Genomic DNA, 19,161 nt, shown 5'->3' on the forward strand with positions numbered 1-19,161 from the left:
TAAATAAATGCAAATTACTTTGTCTAATGAGATTTATTTATTTATATAAGTTGATATAAGATGATTATTTAATAAATGAAAAAAAAAATTGTTACTTTTCTGTTTGTTTTCCATCAAAAAGTGATATAGAAATATCAAGAGGTTTTAGCCTTGATGTTGGTAATACTTGATGTTAAAAGTCTTCCTTTTATTATTTAAAATATTCTTCTTTAATATTAATATGTGACCCTGGACTACAAAACCAGTCATAAGGTTAAATTTTACAAAACTAAGATGTATACATCATATGAAAGCAATAGAAGCTTTCTATTGATATATGGTTTGTTAGGATAGGACAATATTTGACAGAGATACATCTATTTGAAAATCTGGAATCTGAGGGTGCAAAAAAATCTAAATACTGAGAAAATCACCTATAAAGTTGTCCAAATTAAGTTCTTAACAATGCATATTACTAATCAAAAATTACATTTTGATGTATTTACAGTAGGAATTTTACAAAAAATCTTCATGGAACATGATCTTTACATAATTTCCTAATGATTTTTGGCATAAAAGAAAAATCAATAATTCTGACCCATACAATGTATTTTTGGCAATTGCTACAAATATACCCCAGCGACTTAAGACTGGTTTTGTGGTCCAGGGTCACATATTGTTTCTACATAAATTTGAGGATTCAATGTGAAACTATATTACAAGTTTGTCTCTTAATCACAAAAGAAAACAATAATTAGTTAAAATCTTATCTTAAAATTTATTCACAGTCCTACTTATAAAAGGTTTAGTAAAGGTGAAGTGTGTATCCACAAAAAAAAAAAAAAAAACTATATTACCAGACATTCTTAGTACCAATTTGTACAGATTGAAAGTTTACATACTCCTTTTCAGGATCTGCAAATTGTTAATTATTTGACCAAAAGAGGGATCATACAAAATGCATGTTATTGTTTCTTTGGTACTGAACTGAATAAGATATTTTACATAAAAGATGTTTACATATAGTCCACAAGAGAAAATAATAGTTGAATTTATAAAAATGACCATGTTTAAAAGTTTTCACCCCCTGGCTCTTAATGCAACTTTTTTCATTCTGGAGCATCAGAGATCATTTGAACCTTTTGTAATACTTGCATATAAGGCCCTCAGTTGTCCTCAGTGTGAAAAGATGGATCTCAAAATCATACAGTCATTGTTGGAAAGGGTTCAAATACACAAAAATGCTGGAAAAACAAAGAATTTGTGGGACCTGAAGGATTTTTCTGGAGAACAGCAGGCAGTTAAACTGTTCAGGACAAACAAGGGACTCATGAACAACTATCAGCACTAAATAAACAATAACATGCATTTTGTATGATTCCTCTTATTGTATTAAAATAATTAACATTTTGCAGATTCTGAAAGGGGGATGTAAAGTGTTAGTAACTGTGCTACATTTACCACTTCTGGGCAACCTATAAATCCCAAACAAAAGCACTAAGGCTAGAATAAAGCTGGGGAAATCACAGTTAATGTCTAGTATGCCCAGTCGGATAAGAGTAGAGATTGAACGCAATGCATTGAGTCAAACCTGGCTTGGACTGGCTGTGCAAACACTCTGGTGAGGATTGGTAGAGTTTATGCTACGCAATGCTAGATCAGACATTCGATGATCAATGCGGGCCGTGGCAAATCTTGCAGCTGTTGACCATGGTGGTCAGAAAGCCCTTTGCTCATGAGGAGGTCCAGCAGTTTCTGACCCAGCTGTGTTTGCAGCTGCCTCCATCTGTAGACCCTCCGCAGACAGCCATGAGGCCAGCAGCATGCAGCTTCTGATCAGAGGAGACGAGTGCAGCAGGCGCAGTGCGGACAGACACGCACGCGTCAAGTGGAAAGCAGTGGACGAAAGAGCTAGGAGATGTCTTCATTCTGTGTCGCACACAAACTCATCCTCCTCTGAGCAGCATGTGCCACACTCAAACCCTTCCCCCACGTTAAGCCAACGTGATCGAACTTCTCACCCTCCGCAGCAATTACGCGGCATCCATTATTCATAAAGCTGAAATCCTTCGCAAATACAGCCTGGTGCTCTAATCTGCTCACAGTGTTTGCCTATAGTTTAATTGGAGGAATTCTTCACCTCAGAGTTATTTGGATCTGCAGCATGAGCGAAGCAAACATTCTTTCTTTTCCGATTAAACGTGAATTATTCCATGCTGTTTCTTCTGAGACGCGTCTTTGCTGTCGGTTCTGTTTGGCTGTGCTTAACTTTTCAGTTTGATGCTTCTCAAATCTGTCTGAAAGTTTCGGCAGCGCACCTTTTTGAATTCTCTTCCTTTCGCTCTCTAATCCGCCACAAAACAATACTGGAAGTTGGATCAGCGCAAGAAAGACAGGTTAGCGTTGAGTCTCTCAGTCCTGTCTTACAAGACGTCCATCAGACTCATATTCTAGCGCTTCAGCACTAACACACACTGTTGTCATCCACTGTCATAGTGAGGTGCCACAACAGAGGCGTGTTGTTTTCAAAGAATTCAGCGTTCTGTCAGAAATGGATGACAGTCTTGCAAAAACAACACAATTTTGCACGCTACACAAAGATCTGAGGTGTTTCAAAGCTCTCGCACACCTCCAAACTGACATTATGAGAGCAAAAAAAAAACATTTTTCAAATTTTTTAATATAGAATCGTAATTTGAAACCTGAGGTGTTTGTTGTAGTTTTTCACCCTTACTTCTACTTACATTATCAGATATCAGTCATTTCTTCACACGATGGCACGGTAGGGCATGTGCGTTCTGTCATAGGGTGGGCTGTGCAAGTATAAACACGAGCGAAACAACTGGCTGGCCAAACAGCTAAAATAACATCAGAACCTCACAATTGCAGAGGTTAGCGAGAGCTGGAGCTGATTGTGGTGAGAAGAAATAAATTCAGTTCAAATGTCTAACAAATGGCGGGTCGTTTGGTTCCTGTTTACTCGCCTTCGTTTAAACGCCATAATCATGAAGGTTTCTTGTTTCAGATAATTACACTTCCTGAGCCTAACACCCCGAAAAGCTACACGTCAAGGATAAAATAAGTTTTCTCTCATGATAGATCAGAGGCAAAGCCTTGCTAATGAGCAAAATAAATCATTCCTTCCCCAAAGATTACATATTTACATAAATCAAAAGCATTTTTTTCGATGCAACACACAGAGAGCCCAATTAGCAGCGATCAAGGCATCCGGACACCTATTTTATCCACATCAGCTCTGCGCTGAAATCAAATTGACGCATGCCAGTCATCGGCCCGACAGCGCATTTTCTTCTCATTCAAGCAGGACCAGGATGATTCCAGTACTCGGGTTAATCATGAGATTGCATCTGTGGATGCTGGGCTTTCAGATTAAAGGATTAGTACACTTCCAGAATAAAAAAATCCTGATTATTTACTCACCCCCATGTCATCCAAGATGTCCATGTCTTTCTATCTTCAGTCGAAAAGATATTAAGGTTTTTGAGGAAAACATTCCAGGATTTTTCTCCATTATAGTGGACTTCAATGGTGCCCAACGGGATGAAGGTCCAAATTGCAGTTTCAATGCAGCTTCAAGAGCTCTACAAGGGAACAAGTGTCCTATCTAGCGAAACGATTGGTTATTTTGTAAAAGAAAAAAAAATGTATCTACTTTGTAAGCACTCCTTCAAATGTTGGGCACCACTGAAGTCCACTATATGGAATACTTTCCTTAAAAACCTTAATTTCTTTACAACTGAAGAAAGAAAGACATGAACACCTTGGAAGACATAGGGGTGAGTAAATGATCAGGACATTTTATTCTGGAAGTGAACTAGCTTTAAAACACCAAGTGCAATTTTCAAATCACTATATGTGTGTTCTGCGATATAGGCTGGAAGCACATATGTTGGCTCCGTTTATGAGACACACTGCTCATCTGACGCTTGTAATGCAGAGAACGTGGCCATGAGAGCGTGACCAATGCAAAATGAGGGCATGACTAACCACAGAGCAATGATTCAACTATTTCTTTAAAGAGATCGCTTTAAAGCAAATGTTAGCGTGGCAACCCGTAGAGATGAATGGAAGAGAACTGAGCTTATTACAACAGTCCTACAGCTGGAATCAATACTGAGAGTAGATGTTTGCTACAGGGGGGTAGCTGGGTATTACAGAGAGACCCTGTGGAGAATTACCTGATGGACAGCATGAGAAATTAGGAGGGAACATTTGTATGATGTTCAGCATGCTGATGTGCATACACACCTGCTGATGAGAGATTGAACTGCAATTCGAGTCATGTTTACGTTGCTGAGCTTGCGTAAGCGTGGGGAAATCCGCATTATTATACTGAATCAGTTCATTCAGAAGGTTTGAAGGACCTAGTTGAAAAAATGATTAACTGATCTGTGAGTCATTGCCCTGAGACATTATGAGTGACTCCTCAAAATATTGGATATGAAAGATTTTGTAGTACAAAAATAAAACAACAAACATTTTACAAAATATAACGTTAAAAGTGTATAAATCACTCGTTTTTTTAAAGGAAACATTGTCCAAAAGCGACACCAGCAGGTAAAATTACAGCGGGACTTTGTGTCTCTCTGGACTCCCCTGAGCCCATTGAGTTTTAACAGACCCCCTAAATCATGCCATGAGTTTGGTGGGAGGTAATTGAGAACGAATGGGGGAAAGTCACGTAAGAAGAAGCGATGCTTCCATCACGATGTGATTGGATATGACTGGTTATGGTTGGCTGTGATTGGCTCATTCGATAAATTCTGCCTCTTGTGTTTGTGCAATCCATGTTTGTGAATCGGTCTGACAGAACAATATGGTGTTAATGGGAAGACTCGTTTAAAAAGTATGTAAACAACTCACACACTTGGATATAACCACTTTGTTACGTCAAAAAAAGACTTGAAATGGCCTGAAAACCTGATATGTGGGTGTTTTTAGTGAGTAATCAACTGTCTGTAATCAATATTTACAGAGCTTTAATGACTAATGATTCAAAAGCTTAAAAAAAGCTAAGAGTTAACTGTTAAAAAGAATAGCTGAACATGAGTTCACAAACAAAATATATTGTTTCGACTGTAACTGCCTTAAGCTATTATTTTGGAATCAATGTAAAGTGCTTAAAAACACTAAAGACTCAAAAGATTCTCACCCTGAGGAAAGAGTCCAATGAGCCGTTCTCCATAAACTCTGTGATGATCATGACAGGGCTGCTTTTGGTCACCACTCCCTCCAAATGGATCACATTGGGGTGATCAAACTGCCCCATGATGCTTGCTTCACTCAGGAAGTCGCGTCTCTGCTTTTCTGTGTAACCGGACTTTAGTGTTTTAATGGCCACAAACATCTCCCTCTTTCCTGGGAGCTTTAGGTTACCACTGCATACCTCTCCAAATTCTCCTATGGATAGACACAAGTGCGCTATTCTTTAGGTCAAGGTGCAGGAAAAACTTCATTGTAGAACACTGTTGGATGTTTGGAGGTTTGATTACCTGCTCCAATAACCTGCTCGATTTTCACACACGAGATGTCAATCTCCTTAGCAAACTCCCTCACTGCTTCATTGGGGTCTTCGTAGGTAAATGGATCAATGTAGATCTTCATACCTGGTGACACTTGGGAAAAAGAACAAACAAAAAAAAAACAGCTATAATATTTAAATGCTGCACAAAACACCGTACTGTGCTTTGGATTCTGAGCATGACACTGAAACAGCTCATGACTAAAGTCAGTGGAGTGTAACGGCATTTGCCAAGAGAAAGATAAGGCATTCTAATGTATGTATCACCTCTAGGGTGTCATAGTCCCTGGTAGAGACCATATATCAGCAATTTCCATTGCTGCCAATCAAATGGCTTTTGATTGCAGGTAAATTGGCTTAAGGTGAACTTAAGTGTGCGAGGACTTAAGTCATTTAAATCCGATTATTCAGCTTCTCGACTCCAAATCCATCTAAATGCATTTTAATAGACATTGTGTTTTCAAGCAGCTGGAGAGGTTTTCTACTGGTGATCTGGCTGCGCAGACGCTTTTGGATTTGATAAATGTGCTCTTGCAACAGACAAGAAGAAGATAAATAGAGTGAGAGAAGCGAATGGCATCCACCATCAAAGGATTTGCGAACGTCAATCTATAACAAATTCATGAGGTTGAAGTGTATGTGCTATGCTGGAGAATGTGCTTCTGAGCAGAGCTCACTTTTTAAGGGATAGTTCACCCAAAAATGAAAATCTGTCATCGTTTACTCTTCCTCACTTTGTTTCAAACCTGTGTAACTTTTGTGCTCTGTGGAGCACAGAAGGAAACGTTTAGTAGGATGTTCCTACTGCTATTTTATAGCATTCTGTCTAACATCCTTTTCACAGAATAAGACAGCAATACTTGGTTGAAATGACATGAGGGTAAGCAAATAGTGACAATTTTCCCTTAAATGAGCAGGTCATACGGGTTTTTGAAAAATATCTTTTATGCAAATTGTAATGTAGCTATCCTTCAACAGTATGTTAATCAAAAAAGTGCATGATAAATAAAGATATTGTCTCTCAAAAGAAATAGTTGACTAAACGAGGTGTCATATTTTTTATCTTATGCCTGTTACGATATACGTCACTAGTTAGTGTGTACATCATTTCGAGAAGAAGCTGTGTTTAGTGCTGTGAAAGCAAGTTTGTTTTGTTTTCATTGCCGAAATATGATTATGTGAAGTATCAGTGGTTAAAATTAATTTTGTTTCATGATCCCACAGCAATACAATTCAAACCTTTTGTTGTGTGCTCATCATTTTACAGAGGACTGCTTCTCTAATCTTGGCGAGTCCAATGAGGGATTTGCTAAATGCTTGTCCATAAACATAAGATGCCTTCTTTATTTGGACCAACAAGCGTCTCCGAAACACAACCTGTAAGTATGATTAATACATTATGTGTACATTTTCAATTGAGTGCTCAAAATAGTTTTTGTATTAATATGTAATTTATACCTAGTGCAGCTTTAAGTTTCCAGGTAAACCAAGATAATACTGTCTTAGTGAAATAATTCGCTGTGATCCCACTATCTCCTAAGAATGTGTTGATTAATGTAGACTGCCGTTGTTCTAATTACTCCGTTTAATAATAAAGAATGTAGATGGTTTGCAAACTGCATTGTTTCATCAGTAGCACTCGGCTAACGTATCCATCATTGTTTTGTGAAGGGTTTTGTTTTTCCGACACGCATTGTATATGGAAAGACCAATCACAACAGACGTGGCCAGCTGACCAATCAGAGCAGAGTAGGCTTTTATGGAAGGGAGGGGTTTACAGACCTGAAAGGAACCCTGGGTATTGAGACTTGCGTGGCTTAATATAACGTAAATGATGTTTCTTACTGAAATATGTAGTAGAAAACATGAAATATTTACGCTATTTAAAAAATCCACATCGTTTTATACATATTTTGGACTATGGGGGGCGCCATTATTTCGATGACGTCAAATGGTTGCACTCGCCAAGCTACTGGCGCTACTTGTTGCTATTTTTACCACATCGCAACTCTGAATAAACAACTTGGAAAATAAAATACTGATACAATGCCACAATGGTTGTAATTTTTAGTTGAGAGGCAACAAGAGAAGCGATGTAAGTCTTTACTGCTTTAGTGAAGAGCAATAAGAAAAGGAGAAAAAAACTTCCTAATGACCCACATATTTGTTCTCTCCTCTATAGCCCTGATGCCTTTGAGGCTACTGAAAGAGCTTACAAATGGCAAAGACAAGAAACGCTAGATGCCATCCTGACAGGATGCAAGTTGTATTGTGGTAAAAAAAGCAACGTCTAGTGCTAGTAGCTCACCAAGTGCAACCATTTGACATCATCGAAATAATGGCACCCCCATAGTCCAAAATATGTATAAACGATGTGGATTTTTTAAATAACATTAATCTTTCATGGGTTTTCTACTACATATTTAGTAACATCATTTACATTATATTTACATTTACATGATATTAAACCAATCAAGTCTGCTGCTTTGACTGAATCGTTTTGAAATCATTGCAAAATTATTCTAATATTAAATATATATATTTTGATAAAATTTCAATGTTTTCTGACCTTGCATTTAAACCTGTTACAATATTAGGACACTTTAAAATGTCTTATGACCTGCTCTTTAAGATTCAAAAAGAATGTTTAAGAAAGAACAACACAAGTGAGAAGAGTAAGAAAATGCGAGCACTTTCGGCTCTTGAGCACTAATGGATAAATTCTGACCTTGATTTTCTAGGTTTTACTGGCACCACACTCTCCCAGAAATTATTTCAATAAATACAGCATTTACAGCAGTCCTTTACCACTGATTACACAGCATAAAAGCTGTTTAAATTGATAAGGAAGGGCAAAGAAAAATAAAACTTGAGGAAAAGTGCCAGAGCGTTTTCATTCAGCAGAGTGAGCAAGAGAGAGATAAACTATAAGCCCTCAGAGAGAGAGAGAGCAAGCAAGCGAGCGAGCTTAGCTTTAAATTATTGCCTCGAGAGAATCTTAAAGATTTATTTCTATAAATGGAACAGCACTCCGAGGCTAAGGCGGTATTTACTGAAGTATTGCTCATTTTATGACTAATCTTTAATGGATCTTACTAACTTTGAAACACCTGGCACTGAGCTTTTTTTTGCATTAGCTTTGTGTACTGCTTTGATGGGAAAATAAACAAGTGATGGGAAAAGAACCAAGCACGAGAGCACGAGAACAAAGATGAACAATGAAAACGCTTCTAGGGGAAGTGGCTCTCTGATGGGATTTCGAGGGAAGCTGTGGGATTAATATTGCACAGATTGATCTTAAGAAGCTGAGGTCCAACTTTGAGATAAAGGTGCGTTTGATGGTGAAAGAGATACAGTAGCTAAATATAGGTGTGTGAGGTGGGTAGATGAGAGAAAGTAATCTTACAGACTCCACACTGTTTATTTTTAATGTATACATACAATGTGTGCATATAGTAGTCAAGATCTAAGTACTCACTGTGGCCGCTGGTGTAGTGCTGCAGCTTGTCTGTGTATTCTGAATCTGCTCTCTCAAATCCACGTCTGCAGGCGAACAAAGGCAAACAGCTGTTTAAAAAGGTGCTAAAGCCATGAAAACAACACTCGCTACTGCCCAGCATCATCTTGTTAACACAACCTCATCATTAAGTGAGTTTTTACAAGCTTTGCTGCTCTGTAAATGTCCGCTAATGAAGCAAATCAGGACAAAAGCACAGGGTTCTGACAGGTTGCTGGTATAATTGGGGGAAGCTATGCTAATGGTTTACAAGTTTAGGAACTTACCGGTTGCAAACGATGATGATAACCACCACCGCAATGAGGAAGACCAGACCAGCAGCCGCCGAGCCAATGATGAGAGGCAGCTTCTCTTGAATGCTAGTGTTGTACTCCTCTGTAGGCACACATACACACACATATCCAAAAGTTAGCACTTCCTGACAAACCCCAGCAGAGTGTCTCTATATCTGATACAGCCTGAAGCAAGTTCAGACTCCATTGAGGCACTGCAGTGTGTGTCTACACAGGTGAGAGACCCTCACTTCCCCACTTTCGCGGTGGGGAATCTGGGACAGGAAGCCCTGTGTGAGATACCTCGAGGCCGTAGACTTGGACTGCTTAGTTCCAGCAGCATATGGGCAGGCGATGGAGGAAATGTGTGTATTGGTGCAAGACAGACGGATTGGGATGTTGGGAAGGCCTGGGGAACTTTCTTTTCCCTTTCTCTCCTGCCTAGCTTTCTCTATTCGTTTATAATTACAGACTATCCTTTCACAACGCAGACAAACCCCTGGGCTCACTCTGCAACCCTAGAGGCTAAGTATGTGTTAGCGTGCTACCGGATTTTACCACATTTAAACACTTGTTCCCAAAAGCTGAGGTAGTAAGTAAACAAAAACCTGAACTTTGTCGGGTCTCCTGTGAATTCAGCAGCACTGTAACTTCCTGTTTAATCGGTTTTAAACTTCTTGGTTTAAATCACTCAAAGCGCGCACAGCCTGCTGGCATGACACATCCGTGTTTGAATCACCTGGCTGAGCATGATCATGCCAGCAGAGAGCTGGGGAGGATAGATCAGACTAATTCTGACTCTCTGCTCATAATAAGCGGCTTAGAGAGTGAGCAGGCATGAGTGAGGCAGCTGCCTCTGAATGAGGTGATCTGGGAAGGGCAAAACGATGGGCGGCCGTCCAATGACATGTTTCAGCTACCATTCTTCCTCTTCAGAGTTTTGGAAGCAGGACAGAAATCCAAAAAAACTGTCCCTAACTACAATAAGCAAAACTACTATTTTTGTGTAACCTATTGTTCTTCTAAGGATTATTATTTATTTATTTTCAAGGTTTTTGGGGGAATTTCAGGATTTCTCTCCATATAATGGACTTCTATGGTGCCCCCGAGTTTGAACTTCCAAAATGCAGTTTAAATGCAGCTTTAAAGGGCTCTAAATGATCCCAGCCTAGGAAGAAGGGTCTTATCTAGAGAAACAATCAGTTATTTACTAAAAACATTTACAATTTATATACTTTTTAATCTCTACACAGAGTACACACAGAGCTAGACAAGATGAGCATTTGAGGTTAAAAAGTATATAAATTGTAATTTTTAGAAAATAACCGATCGTTTTGCTAGATAAGACCCCTTCTTTCCTCAGCTCTGATTGTTTAGAGCCGTTTGAAGCTGGATTTTGGAGAGAAATCCTCAAATGTTTTCCTCAAAAAACATAATTTCCTTACGACTGAAGAAAGAAAGACATGAACATCTTGGATGACAAGGGGGTGAGTACATCATCTGTAAATTTTTGTTCTGAAAGTGAAAAGTGCACATATGTTGGAATTGCAGTGATTGCTTGGGCCCGTCAACACTGCTTGCAGCTTTAATTTTAATGTTGTTGATGTTTTATATTTAGTGCTGTCAAAATTGGTGCATTAACGCAGACTATTAATTTATCCTGTTTAACAGCGTTAAAATATTTAACGCAGTTAACGCGAGGGCGGGGCTAGGGTTGGCTAGCCAACTCACACTTCTGTCTCTTTTTTTCTTGACAAGAAGTGCATTTATTTAGTCACAGAACGTCTTTATGACCACGTTAAATGGGAGACTTTTTAGACATGCAGATTCGCTACAGGAGGCCTTTATTCACCCCCCGGAGCTATGTGAGGCACTTTTTAATTATGGATGGATGCACTTTATTGGACTTGTTTTGACCTGTTGCAGAGAAACACATGACTATTGCCATGATAAAGCTTGAAAGAGCCTTTTTTAATATAACTCCGATAGGATTTGTCTAAAAGAAGGAGGTCCTATACACTTAGGATGGCTTGAGGGTGAGTAAATAATAGGCTAATTTTCATTTTTGGGTGAACTAACTCTTGAAACTTTGCACACATGTTGGAATTGCGCTGATGGCTTGGGCCCGTCAACGTTGCTTGCAACTTTAATTTTAATAATATTGTTTTTTTTAGTGCTGTCAAAATAAGCGCATTAACACGGGCGATTAATTGTTCCAGTTAAACGCAGTTAACGAGGGGCCAGGTCTAGGGTTGGCCACCCACTTCAAAACTGCTGCTTTTGTTTCTTTTTTTTCTGACAAGAAGTGCATTTATTTAGTCACAGAATGTCTTACGACCACATCAAATGGTAGACTTTTCAGATGCACACTCCAACTTTACTTTACTTTACTCGAACGAGCGCAGGAAAGGTACAAGTGATGAAGAGCTTCAGTCGAACAATAACGACCTGCGGTCAGTTGAGATGTTGATGAGAAGTTTAAGTTATTAAAGTCTAATAAATGTTCAAATTGATAGCTCTCAATTATACTGTAATGTTGAAAGGCTATAGTCAATGGTTAAATATTAGGAAAAAAAGAACAATATCATAGAGACATCCGTAATATTGGTATCAGTGATACTCACCTTCAGTCATAAAAAAATATTTTACAAATATTAAAAATATACTGTCTTTATGTTTCTGTTTCTACATTAATTTGAAGACTGGATGTGAAATTACTGCAATGTAAAAGTATATTTAAAAACTATATATTTTTTATATTTAAAAAATGTTAGATGGGATTAATCACAATTAATTTTAGAAAAAAATGTTTTTTAAATCGATTAACAGCACTATTTTCAATAATATTTGTCCTATTCACAAAATATGTTGTTTAAATTAATCATCATTTAAATCAGTTCAAATTAAAATTTTTGGCTCAAGATATCTTCTATATTCGGATTTATTTGATCAAAATACAGCATAACTGTGAAGAAAACATTTCTCAAGAAACATTTCTTCTTATTATCAATGTTGAAAACAGTTGTGCTTCTTAGTATTTTTGTGGAAACCGGATTAATTGATAAAAAATAAGTTCAAGTTCAAAATAACACATTTACCAAATTTTTAGAAACATAATATATGTATTTACTGTCACTTTTTATCAATTTATTGCCACTTGCTAAATAAAAGGCAGTTTAAAAATAATACAAAAAATCTACAATTTTCCTTCACATTCTTAACATGTTCCTCAGATCTAATCAGAAACACGAAGCAGAGAGAGGACAGATCATTTGGATCGTCATTAGAGAATTAGATTAGTAGATGAACTATCTGCCTCAGCAAGTCAATTACACACTGGTTTGCTCTTATGATAAGAAGTGGGAGATGTAAGAATGATGGGCTGAATCATATGCGTGTAATTTATTCTCACAAAGACGAAATCTGAAAAGATGATGTAGATTTTTGGATGAAACAAACCATCATTTTATAATTATTTGGATTAGATATTCACCCTCGGTCATGGTCTGGAAGTACATCTTGCCACTGTACCGTCCGAACCCTGCCACCGTACGTGCTCGGACCTGGAAGACGTAGATGCCTCCGGGTTTGAGGCCACGGATGACTGCGGTGTTGGTCTGACTCTTTATTATGGAAGAGTTATGCTCCGTCTGGTCCTGAAACAGAAAAATGACCAAAAAAAGGATAAAGACATCCATTTTACAAATCCAGTGGCATTCTGGTCACAGTTTTTCACACTAGAGGACATCACAAGAGACTCAGAGGTGTACATATGGCTCTCTAACAGGGCTATCTATCTCATCAAACCCCATCAGGAGAGCTCGACTGAGGGTGCTGGGCAGAGGAACGGTGGCTGACACTTTCAGGCCAGCCACGATTCATTAGTCTAGGCTGAAAGCTGTGGCCATTGTCGCACCGCTCGAGTGTCTGTTTGTGTAAGCGAAGAAGAGAAAGAGTGATAGCAAAGGAGAAGCAGAGAATGTAGGACTCTGTGTGTGTGTGTGTGTGTGTGTGTGTGTGTGTATACATGTACTACTTGAGTGCTCCGCTTTTTTCCTGTCAGCTCTATTTCTGAGCTCTGTGATGTGAGCTTTGCTGCAGTCTGAGAAGAGTGTTTTGACAGGCGGTCCTCAACACTGTCTGAGAAAGGAATTATACTGAGGAAAGAGTTAGAACAGGAGCAGAGCCCTGGGGACCGTCAGCTTGTGTATGTGTATCACAAACAAAGAAAGAAAAGACAGAAAGTATCTGTCAGACTATGCGTGTTGTATTTAAGGGTGTGGCTGCCTTATGTGTGTCAACCAGTGAAACAAAACGAACGAAATGGGAGGCTGAAAGAATATCGGCATATTATGTGGGCGTGAGTGCTTCTCAAGCACAAGTTAGCGTGTGTGTGTTTTCAGCAGTTTGCGCTGACAGAGAGGAATCTGTAAGTGAAATATTTTTTTTGCTTTTACTGCAGTGAAAAATCTCTGTTATTTTAGCCACTGGTATCCGGATCGAACCACAACAGTCTTTTCCAGTGACTGCGTTTGTAATATCACTTGACAGAACAAGAGTTGGCTATTTATATCCAACAGCTGCCAAAAGCCTCAATTAAACAGCAACTGTAAACAAACAATCATTTTCTCTAGGAACTTTAATACATCAACATTAATAATAAAAATAGCAATAATACAATGAAAATGTGCAAAAAGTAAATATTATGATGGTGTTTTAGTGCAACGTAAAAAAAAAAAATTCTAATATTATGAGATTTGAGAATCAAAATATTTTGAGAACAAAGTTGAAATTACAATAAAGTCAAAATATTTTGAGAATAAAGTCAAAATTATGAGAATGAGTCGAAATGTTTCGAGAATAAAGTCGAAATGTTTCGAGGATGAAGTCAAAATTACGAGAATAAAGTCAATGAGGATGAAGTTAAAATGTTTTGAGAATAAAGTCGAAATATTTTGACAATAAAGTCAAAATTATGAGAATAAAGTCAAAATGTTTCAAGAATAAAGTTGAAAAGTTTAGAGAATAAAGTCAAAATTATGAGAATAAAGTCGAAATGTTTCGAGAATAAATTCAAAATTATGAGAATGAAGTCGAAATGTTTCGAGAATAAAGTCAAAATTCTCAGAATAAAGTCGAAATGTTTCAAGAATAAAGTTGAAATTACAAGAATAAAGTAAAAATATTTCGAGAATAAGGTCAAAGTTATGAGAATGAAGTTTAAATGTTTGGAGGATAAAGTCAAAGTTATGAGAATAAAGTCTAAATGTTTTGAGAATAAAGTAGTAAAAACATCTGTGGCGTCCAATCTTTCATTCTTCACTTGTATTTAATTAAAAGCAAACTTTAAAAACAGACTTTATTCTCAAAACATTTTGACTTTATTCTCAAAATATTTAGACTTTATTCTCATAATTTTGACTTTGTTGTTCAAATTTTTCGACTTTGTTCTCCAAATATTTTAACTTTATTAATATTTTAGACTTTATTCCCGTAAATTCACGTTTATTCTTGAAATATTTCGAAATATTTAGATTTTATTGTCAAATATTTCGACTTCATTCTCATAATTTTTTTATTCTAATAATTATGACTTTATTCTTAAAATATATCAACTTTATTCTCGTAATATTTCGACTTTATTTTTTGAATTTTTAACTTAATTCTCATAATTTCGACTTTTTTCTCGTAATATTATGATCTTATTCTCAAAATATTTTGACTCTATTCTCATAATTTATTATTTATTTATTAATATTCTCAAAATATTACAACTTTAATGTCATAATCTTATAGATTTTTTTTTATTTGTTACGTGGCATTAAAACGCGTTGTAAAATATAATGCACAATTTACTTAAAATAGTTACCTATTATTATATTTATCATTATTACATTAAAGAGAAGACTTGTATGGCTCACTATAGTTTCTTAGTTTCTTACTAAAATATGTAGTAGAAAACCCATGAAAGATTTACGTTATATAAAAAATCCACATAATTTTATACATATTTTAGACTATAGGGCGCCATTATTTCGATGACGTCAAATGGTTGCACTTTATTGGCGCTACCTGTCGCTATTTTAACTGCAACACAACTCAATAAACAATAAAATACTGAGACAATGACCACAGCTGGATATAAGCGTAGACTTAAACCAAATGCTGTACCATTGATTTGTCCCCATAAGGAGCCTAAATGCTCACAAATATTGAGTATAATCCACGCTGAGACGTCATAAAAGCGTTGGCATGTTTACATCCTTCCTGGATGGCATCTAGCATTTCTTGTCTCTGCTGTTTGTAAGCTCTTTTAGTAGCTGTGGTCTATAAAAGCCTCAAAGGCATCAGGGCTAAAGTGGAGAGAACAAAGACGCAGGTCTTTAGGAAAGTTTTATTCTTTTCTCCTCTTCTTATCGCTAGGAATAGCAGTGTAAATTTACATTGCTTCTCTTGTTGCCCTTTGGCTGAAAATTACAGCCGCACATTGTGGCATATCAATATTTTATTTTCCAAGTTGCGTATTCCGATTTGTTTTGCAATAAAAATAGCATCAGATATTGCCAAAACCCAAAATATGTATAAAACGATGTGGGTTTTTTAAATAACGTAAGTCTTTCATGGGTTTTCTACTAAATATTTCAGTAAGAGATATCATTTACGTTATATTAAGCCATACAAAGCCAACAATCATAATACACGGGGTTCTCTTTTTCCCCAAGATTTAATAATGCATACTTACGATAATGTTAAATGACACTGCATGCATTCCGCATTAAAAGTGTGTAACATGCATTACACATTAATCAAGTGTGATATGTGATACCTTCTCATAATACTGCAGCTCGTAGTCCAGTATGACCCCATTGGGCTGGTCTGGCTGGGACCAGGACAGAGTGATGCTGTCAATGGTGCGACTGACCTGATGCATGATAGACACTGTAGAAGGTGCTGTAAAAAAAAAAAAGGATAAAGGCATATTAGATACAGAATGATGCAAATCCAGTTGCCGATCAACTTACACACTTTTAATATATAGTGACAGAGGCATTAAAGCACATATCCTGGTGTGTGATTAAACAGATGTAAATTACACTGCACTGAACCACATAAGCAAGGTGGCAAGGGGAATTTCCAAGCCAGGTTTGGTCTCCGTCTCAATCATTGGTCATGGTTCCTCGTCGTTATTTAATCCACTCTGAAATCTGTTATGTTCTCTTCAAAAGGAAGGCGGACTAATTTTGTGGTGTGCTGAAAACAAATAAAACCAGGTGCAATTTCTACACACGAAAACCACAAGTCTGTCGAGCACAACTGGTGTTTTGTGTCATTGAATTTGTGAATTATAGAGTTTATTTTTTATCAGCGTGCTTGGTAATTGCGGAGGAAAGAGTGTCAAACCTTATATTAGTGGCTCTGTTGTGTCGGACTTGTCTAACCTGACTGCTGCTCAAAAGAAAGTTCCCCCCATTTATTAGTGAAATAAAAGTCCAGGGTGTTCCTAATAGCTATTAAGCATTAGAGCGTGGCATACCGGGTCAGAAAAACTCAATGGAGATGCTCGGGAACGCAGTTGGAGCTGTGTGGGGTTTGGAGAGGCTGGGATTTATGGCCCTTGCCGTCTCCAAGGCTCAGGCCCTTTAAGACACAGGCCTCTCCTTCGGCACACACTTCTTTATGAAAAAGCCACTCTGTGGGAAAGCCCGTGGCTGCTATCAGCTTGAGCTTACGATCTCTGGGGTTGAAGGAGAGCTTAAGTGGCTTATTCGTGTGCTTATTTCCCGCTCTCAAGATCCCAGAATGAGTTGTAAATCTGTCTCAAATGCACAGGTGATGGAGGAGGTCTTGAGTCCAGTGCTTAGAAGAGCACTGTTTATTTTCAGTAGTTTTTCTCCCTAGAGGTATCAACATATTGGCTTTTAATTAGTTGTGGTTAATGATATAATTGTCTGTTTTGTTTGTTATGTACAGCATAGGCTAAATATACATACTCCTTAATATGTCATTTATTTACATTGTATTTTATTTTGTTATTTTATTTTAAATTAAATCTAACTTGTCACCCTTTATTGCTAAAGTAAAAAGAAATTAATTAATAAAAAAGAAATTAAAAATAAAACCTCCAACCTGACTTCCCCTATTTATTAATGCAATAAAATAAAATAAGAAAAAACATGATTTAAATTAAAATTCATTCAACGTGATTAAATAAAAAAATATAACTAGTCTAACCTGACTTCTGTATAAAGAAGAGTTCCCTTATTTATTACCAAAATAAAATAAAAATATAATAAATGTAAATCTCCCAAAAAATACTATGCCCAAAATTTCAAACAATAAAATCCATAGATTGTGAAACACTTTTTAATTTTCATTAACATTCACATTGTGACCAACTTTTTATTTTTATTTTTATTTTTTTTAAGAAATGAATACTTATTTAGGCCACATTAAAATAAAAAAGTGACAATAAATACTTTTATATTGTTATTGTATTTTTTCAAATAAATTTGAATCTTTTAAAGTTTCTATTGATTAAAGAATCATGAAAAAAAGTATCATGGTTTCACAAACCTATTACAAATGCACAACCGTGGGCAATCGAACAATGTTTCTTGGGCAGAAATCAGCATATTAAAATGATTTTAAAGTAAAAAAAAAAAAAAAAAAACTAAAATTAAATAAATTAAATTAAATTTGTCCAACCTGACTTCCTGTATAATATTCTTCCATATATTAATAATTATATAATTAAATAGAATTATATAATTAATTAATTAATTAATAATAAAATAATTAAAATTAAAAATAATTCATTGTGACAAAATAAAATAAATTCTAACTTGTCCAACCCGACTTCTAGTAGAGAAGTAGAGTTCCCTCGTTTATTACCAAAATGAAATTAAAATATAATAAATGTAAATCTCACAATAAATACTATGCCCAAAATTCCAAACAGTAAAATCATAAATCTTATAATTTTAATAAAATCTCATTTGTCCAACCTGACTTCTGTACAATATTCTCCCATTTATTAATAAAATAAAAAAATAAAATATTTAAAATTTAAATTAATTCAGTCTTTCAGACAAGTGTCTAAATTAAATAAAATATAACTTGTCCAACCTGACTTCTGAACAAAGTAGAGTTCCTCTGTTTATTACCAAAGTCCCTTTAAGGCAAGTCATGTCACTTGGCGGCCATCTTTGAAACGCTACTTGGGCATTCAAATGCAGCTTCTATCTCTTTGAATGGGGAAACATTAAATTCTCCAAAACTGTTCACCAAGCTTAAGATTAAATTTCATGTTTTAAATCACCAAATAAATCCAACAAGAACTGCCCCATAAATATGGTTCCTTGTGCTCCTATAGCGTTAAAAAACGCTTATTTTTCAGGCAAGATGAGCCAGTGCGCATGCGCAGTATTGAGCGCACGTCTCAGAGCACCTATTGTTTCTATAGCAACCTGGGCTTCTAACGGTTGTAGCGAATCATGTCTCCCTTCTAGTCTTTACCGCTTCTAACGGCAGCTGCGGTGACGCGCTGACTTTACTAATCAATAATTGGCTATTTCATTAAGAAGGCGGGGCTTCGCGGCCATAATGAGCGTTGCATTTTTCCCCATTCAAAACTACACGAGTGACATGTCTTGGGTATTCTATAGTCTTTGTTATTACCAAAATAAAATTAAATATAATAAATGCCATTTCTGTATGTTTGCAATATACGCTTGTAATCTACAGTGCTCAGTAATCTCAAATAATTGCGATCAGACAATTATGTAACAATAGCTACAGGCCTAGCCTGCCCTGTGGCCTATGACCAGCAGGCGTTCATTTATCCAAATATA

General features: G+C 36.5%; 1 protein-coding gene across 1 annotated transcript in view; it reads right to left on the bottom strand.

The window, feature by feature from the left end:
- ephb2b (eph receptor B2b) overlaps window positions 1-19,161 on the bottom strand; it is a 101,650-nt gene that overhangs the window by 15,527 nt on the left and 66,962 nt on the right. The window contains exons 4-9 of the mRNA XM_073826087.1: window positions 16,137-16,261; window positions 12,804-12,966; window positions 9,305-9,413; window positions 9,000-9,064; window positions 5,493-5,615; window positions 5,153-5,400 (exon numbers count right to left, since the gene is read on the bottom strand). Of these exons, the coding sequence (XP_073682188.1) occupies window positions 5,153-5,400; window positions 5,493-5,615; window positions 9,000-9,064; window positions 9,305-9,413; window positions 12,804-12,966; window positions 16,137-16,261 (833 nt within the window). The remainder of the gene's footprint in view (window positions 1-5,152; window positions 5,401-5,492; window positions 5,616-8,999; window positions 9,065-9,304; window positions 9,414-12,803; window positions 12,967-16,136; window positions 16,262-19,161) is intronic.

This window comes from Garra rufa, chromosome 20 (genome assembly GCF_049309525.1).
Source record: "Garra rufa chromosome 20, GarRuf1.0, whole genome shotgun sequence".
In the NCBI taxonomy this organism is placed as follows: domain Eukaryota; kingdom Metazoa; phylum Chordata; class Actinopteri; order Cypriniformes; family Cyprinidae; genus Garra; species Garra rufa.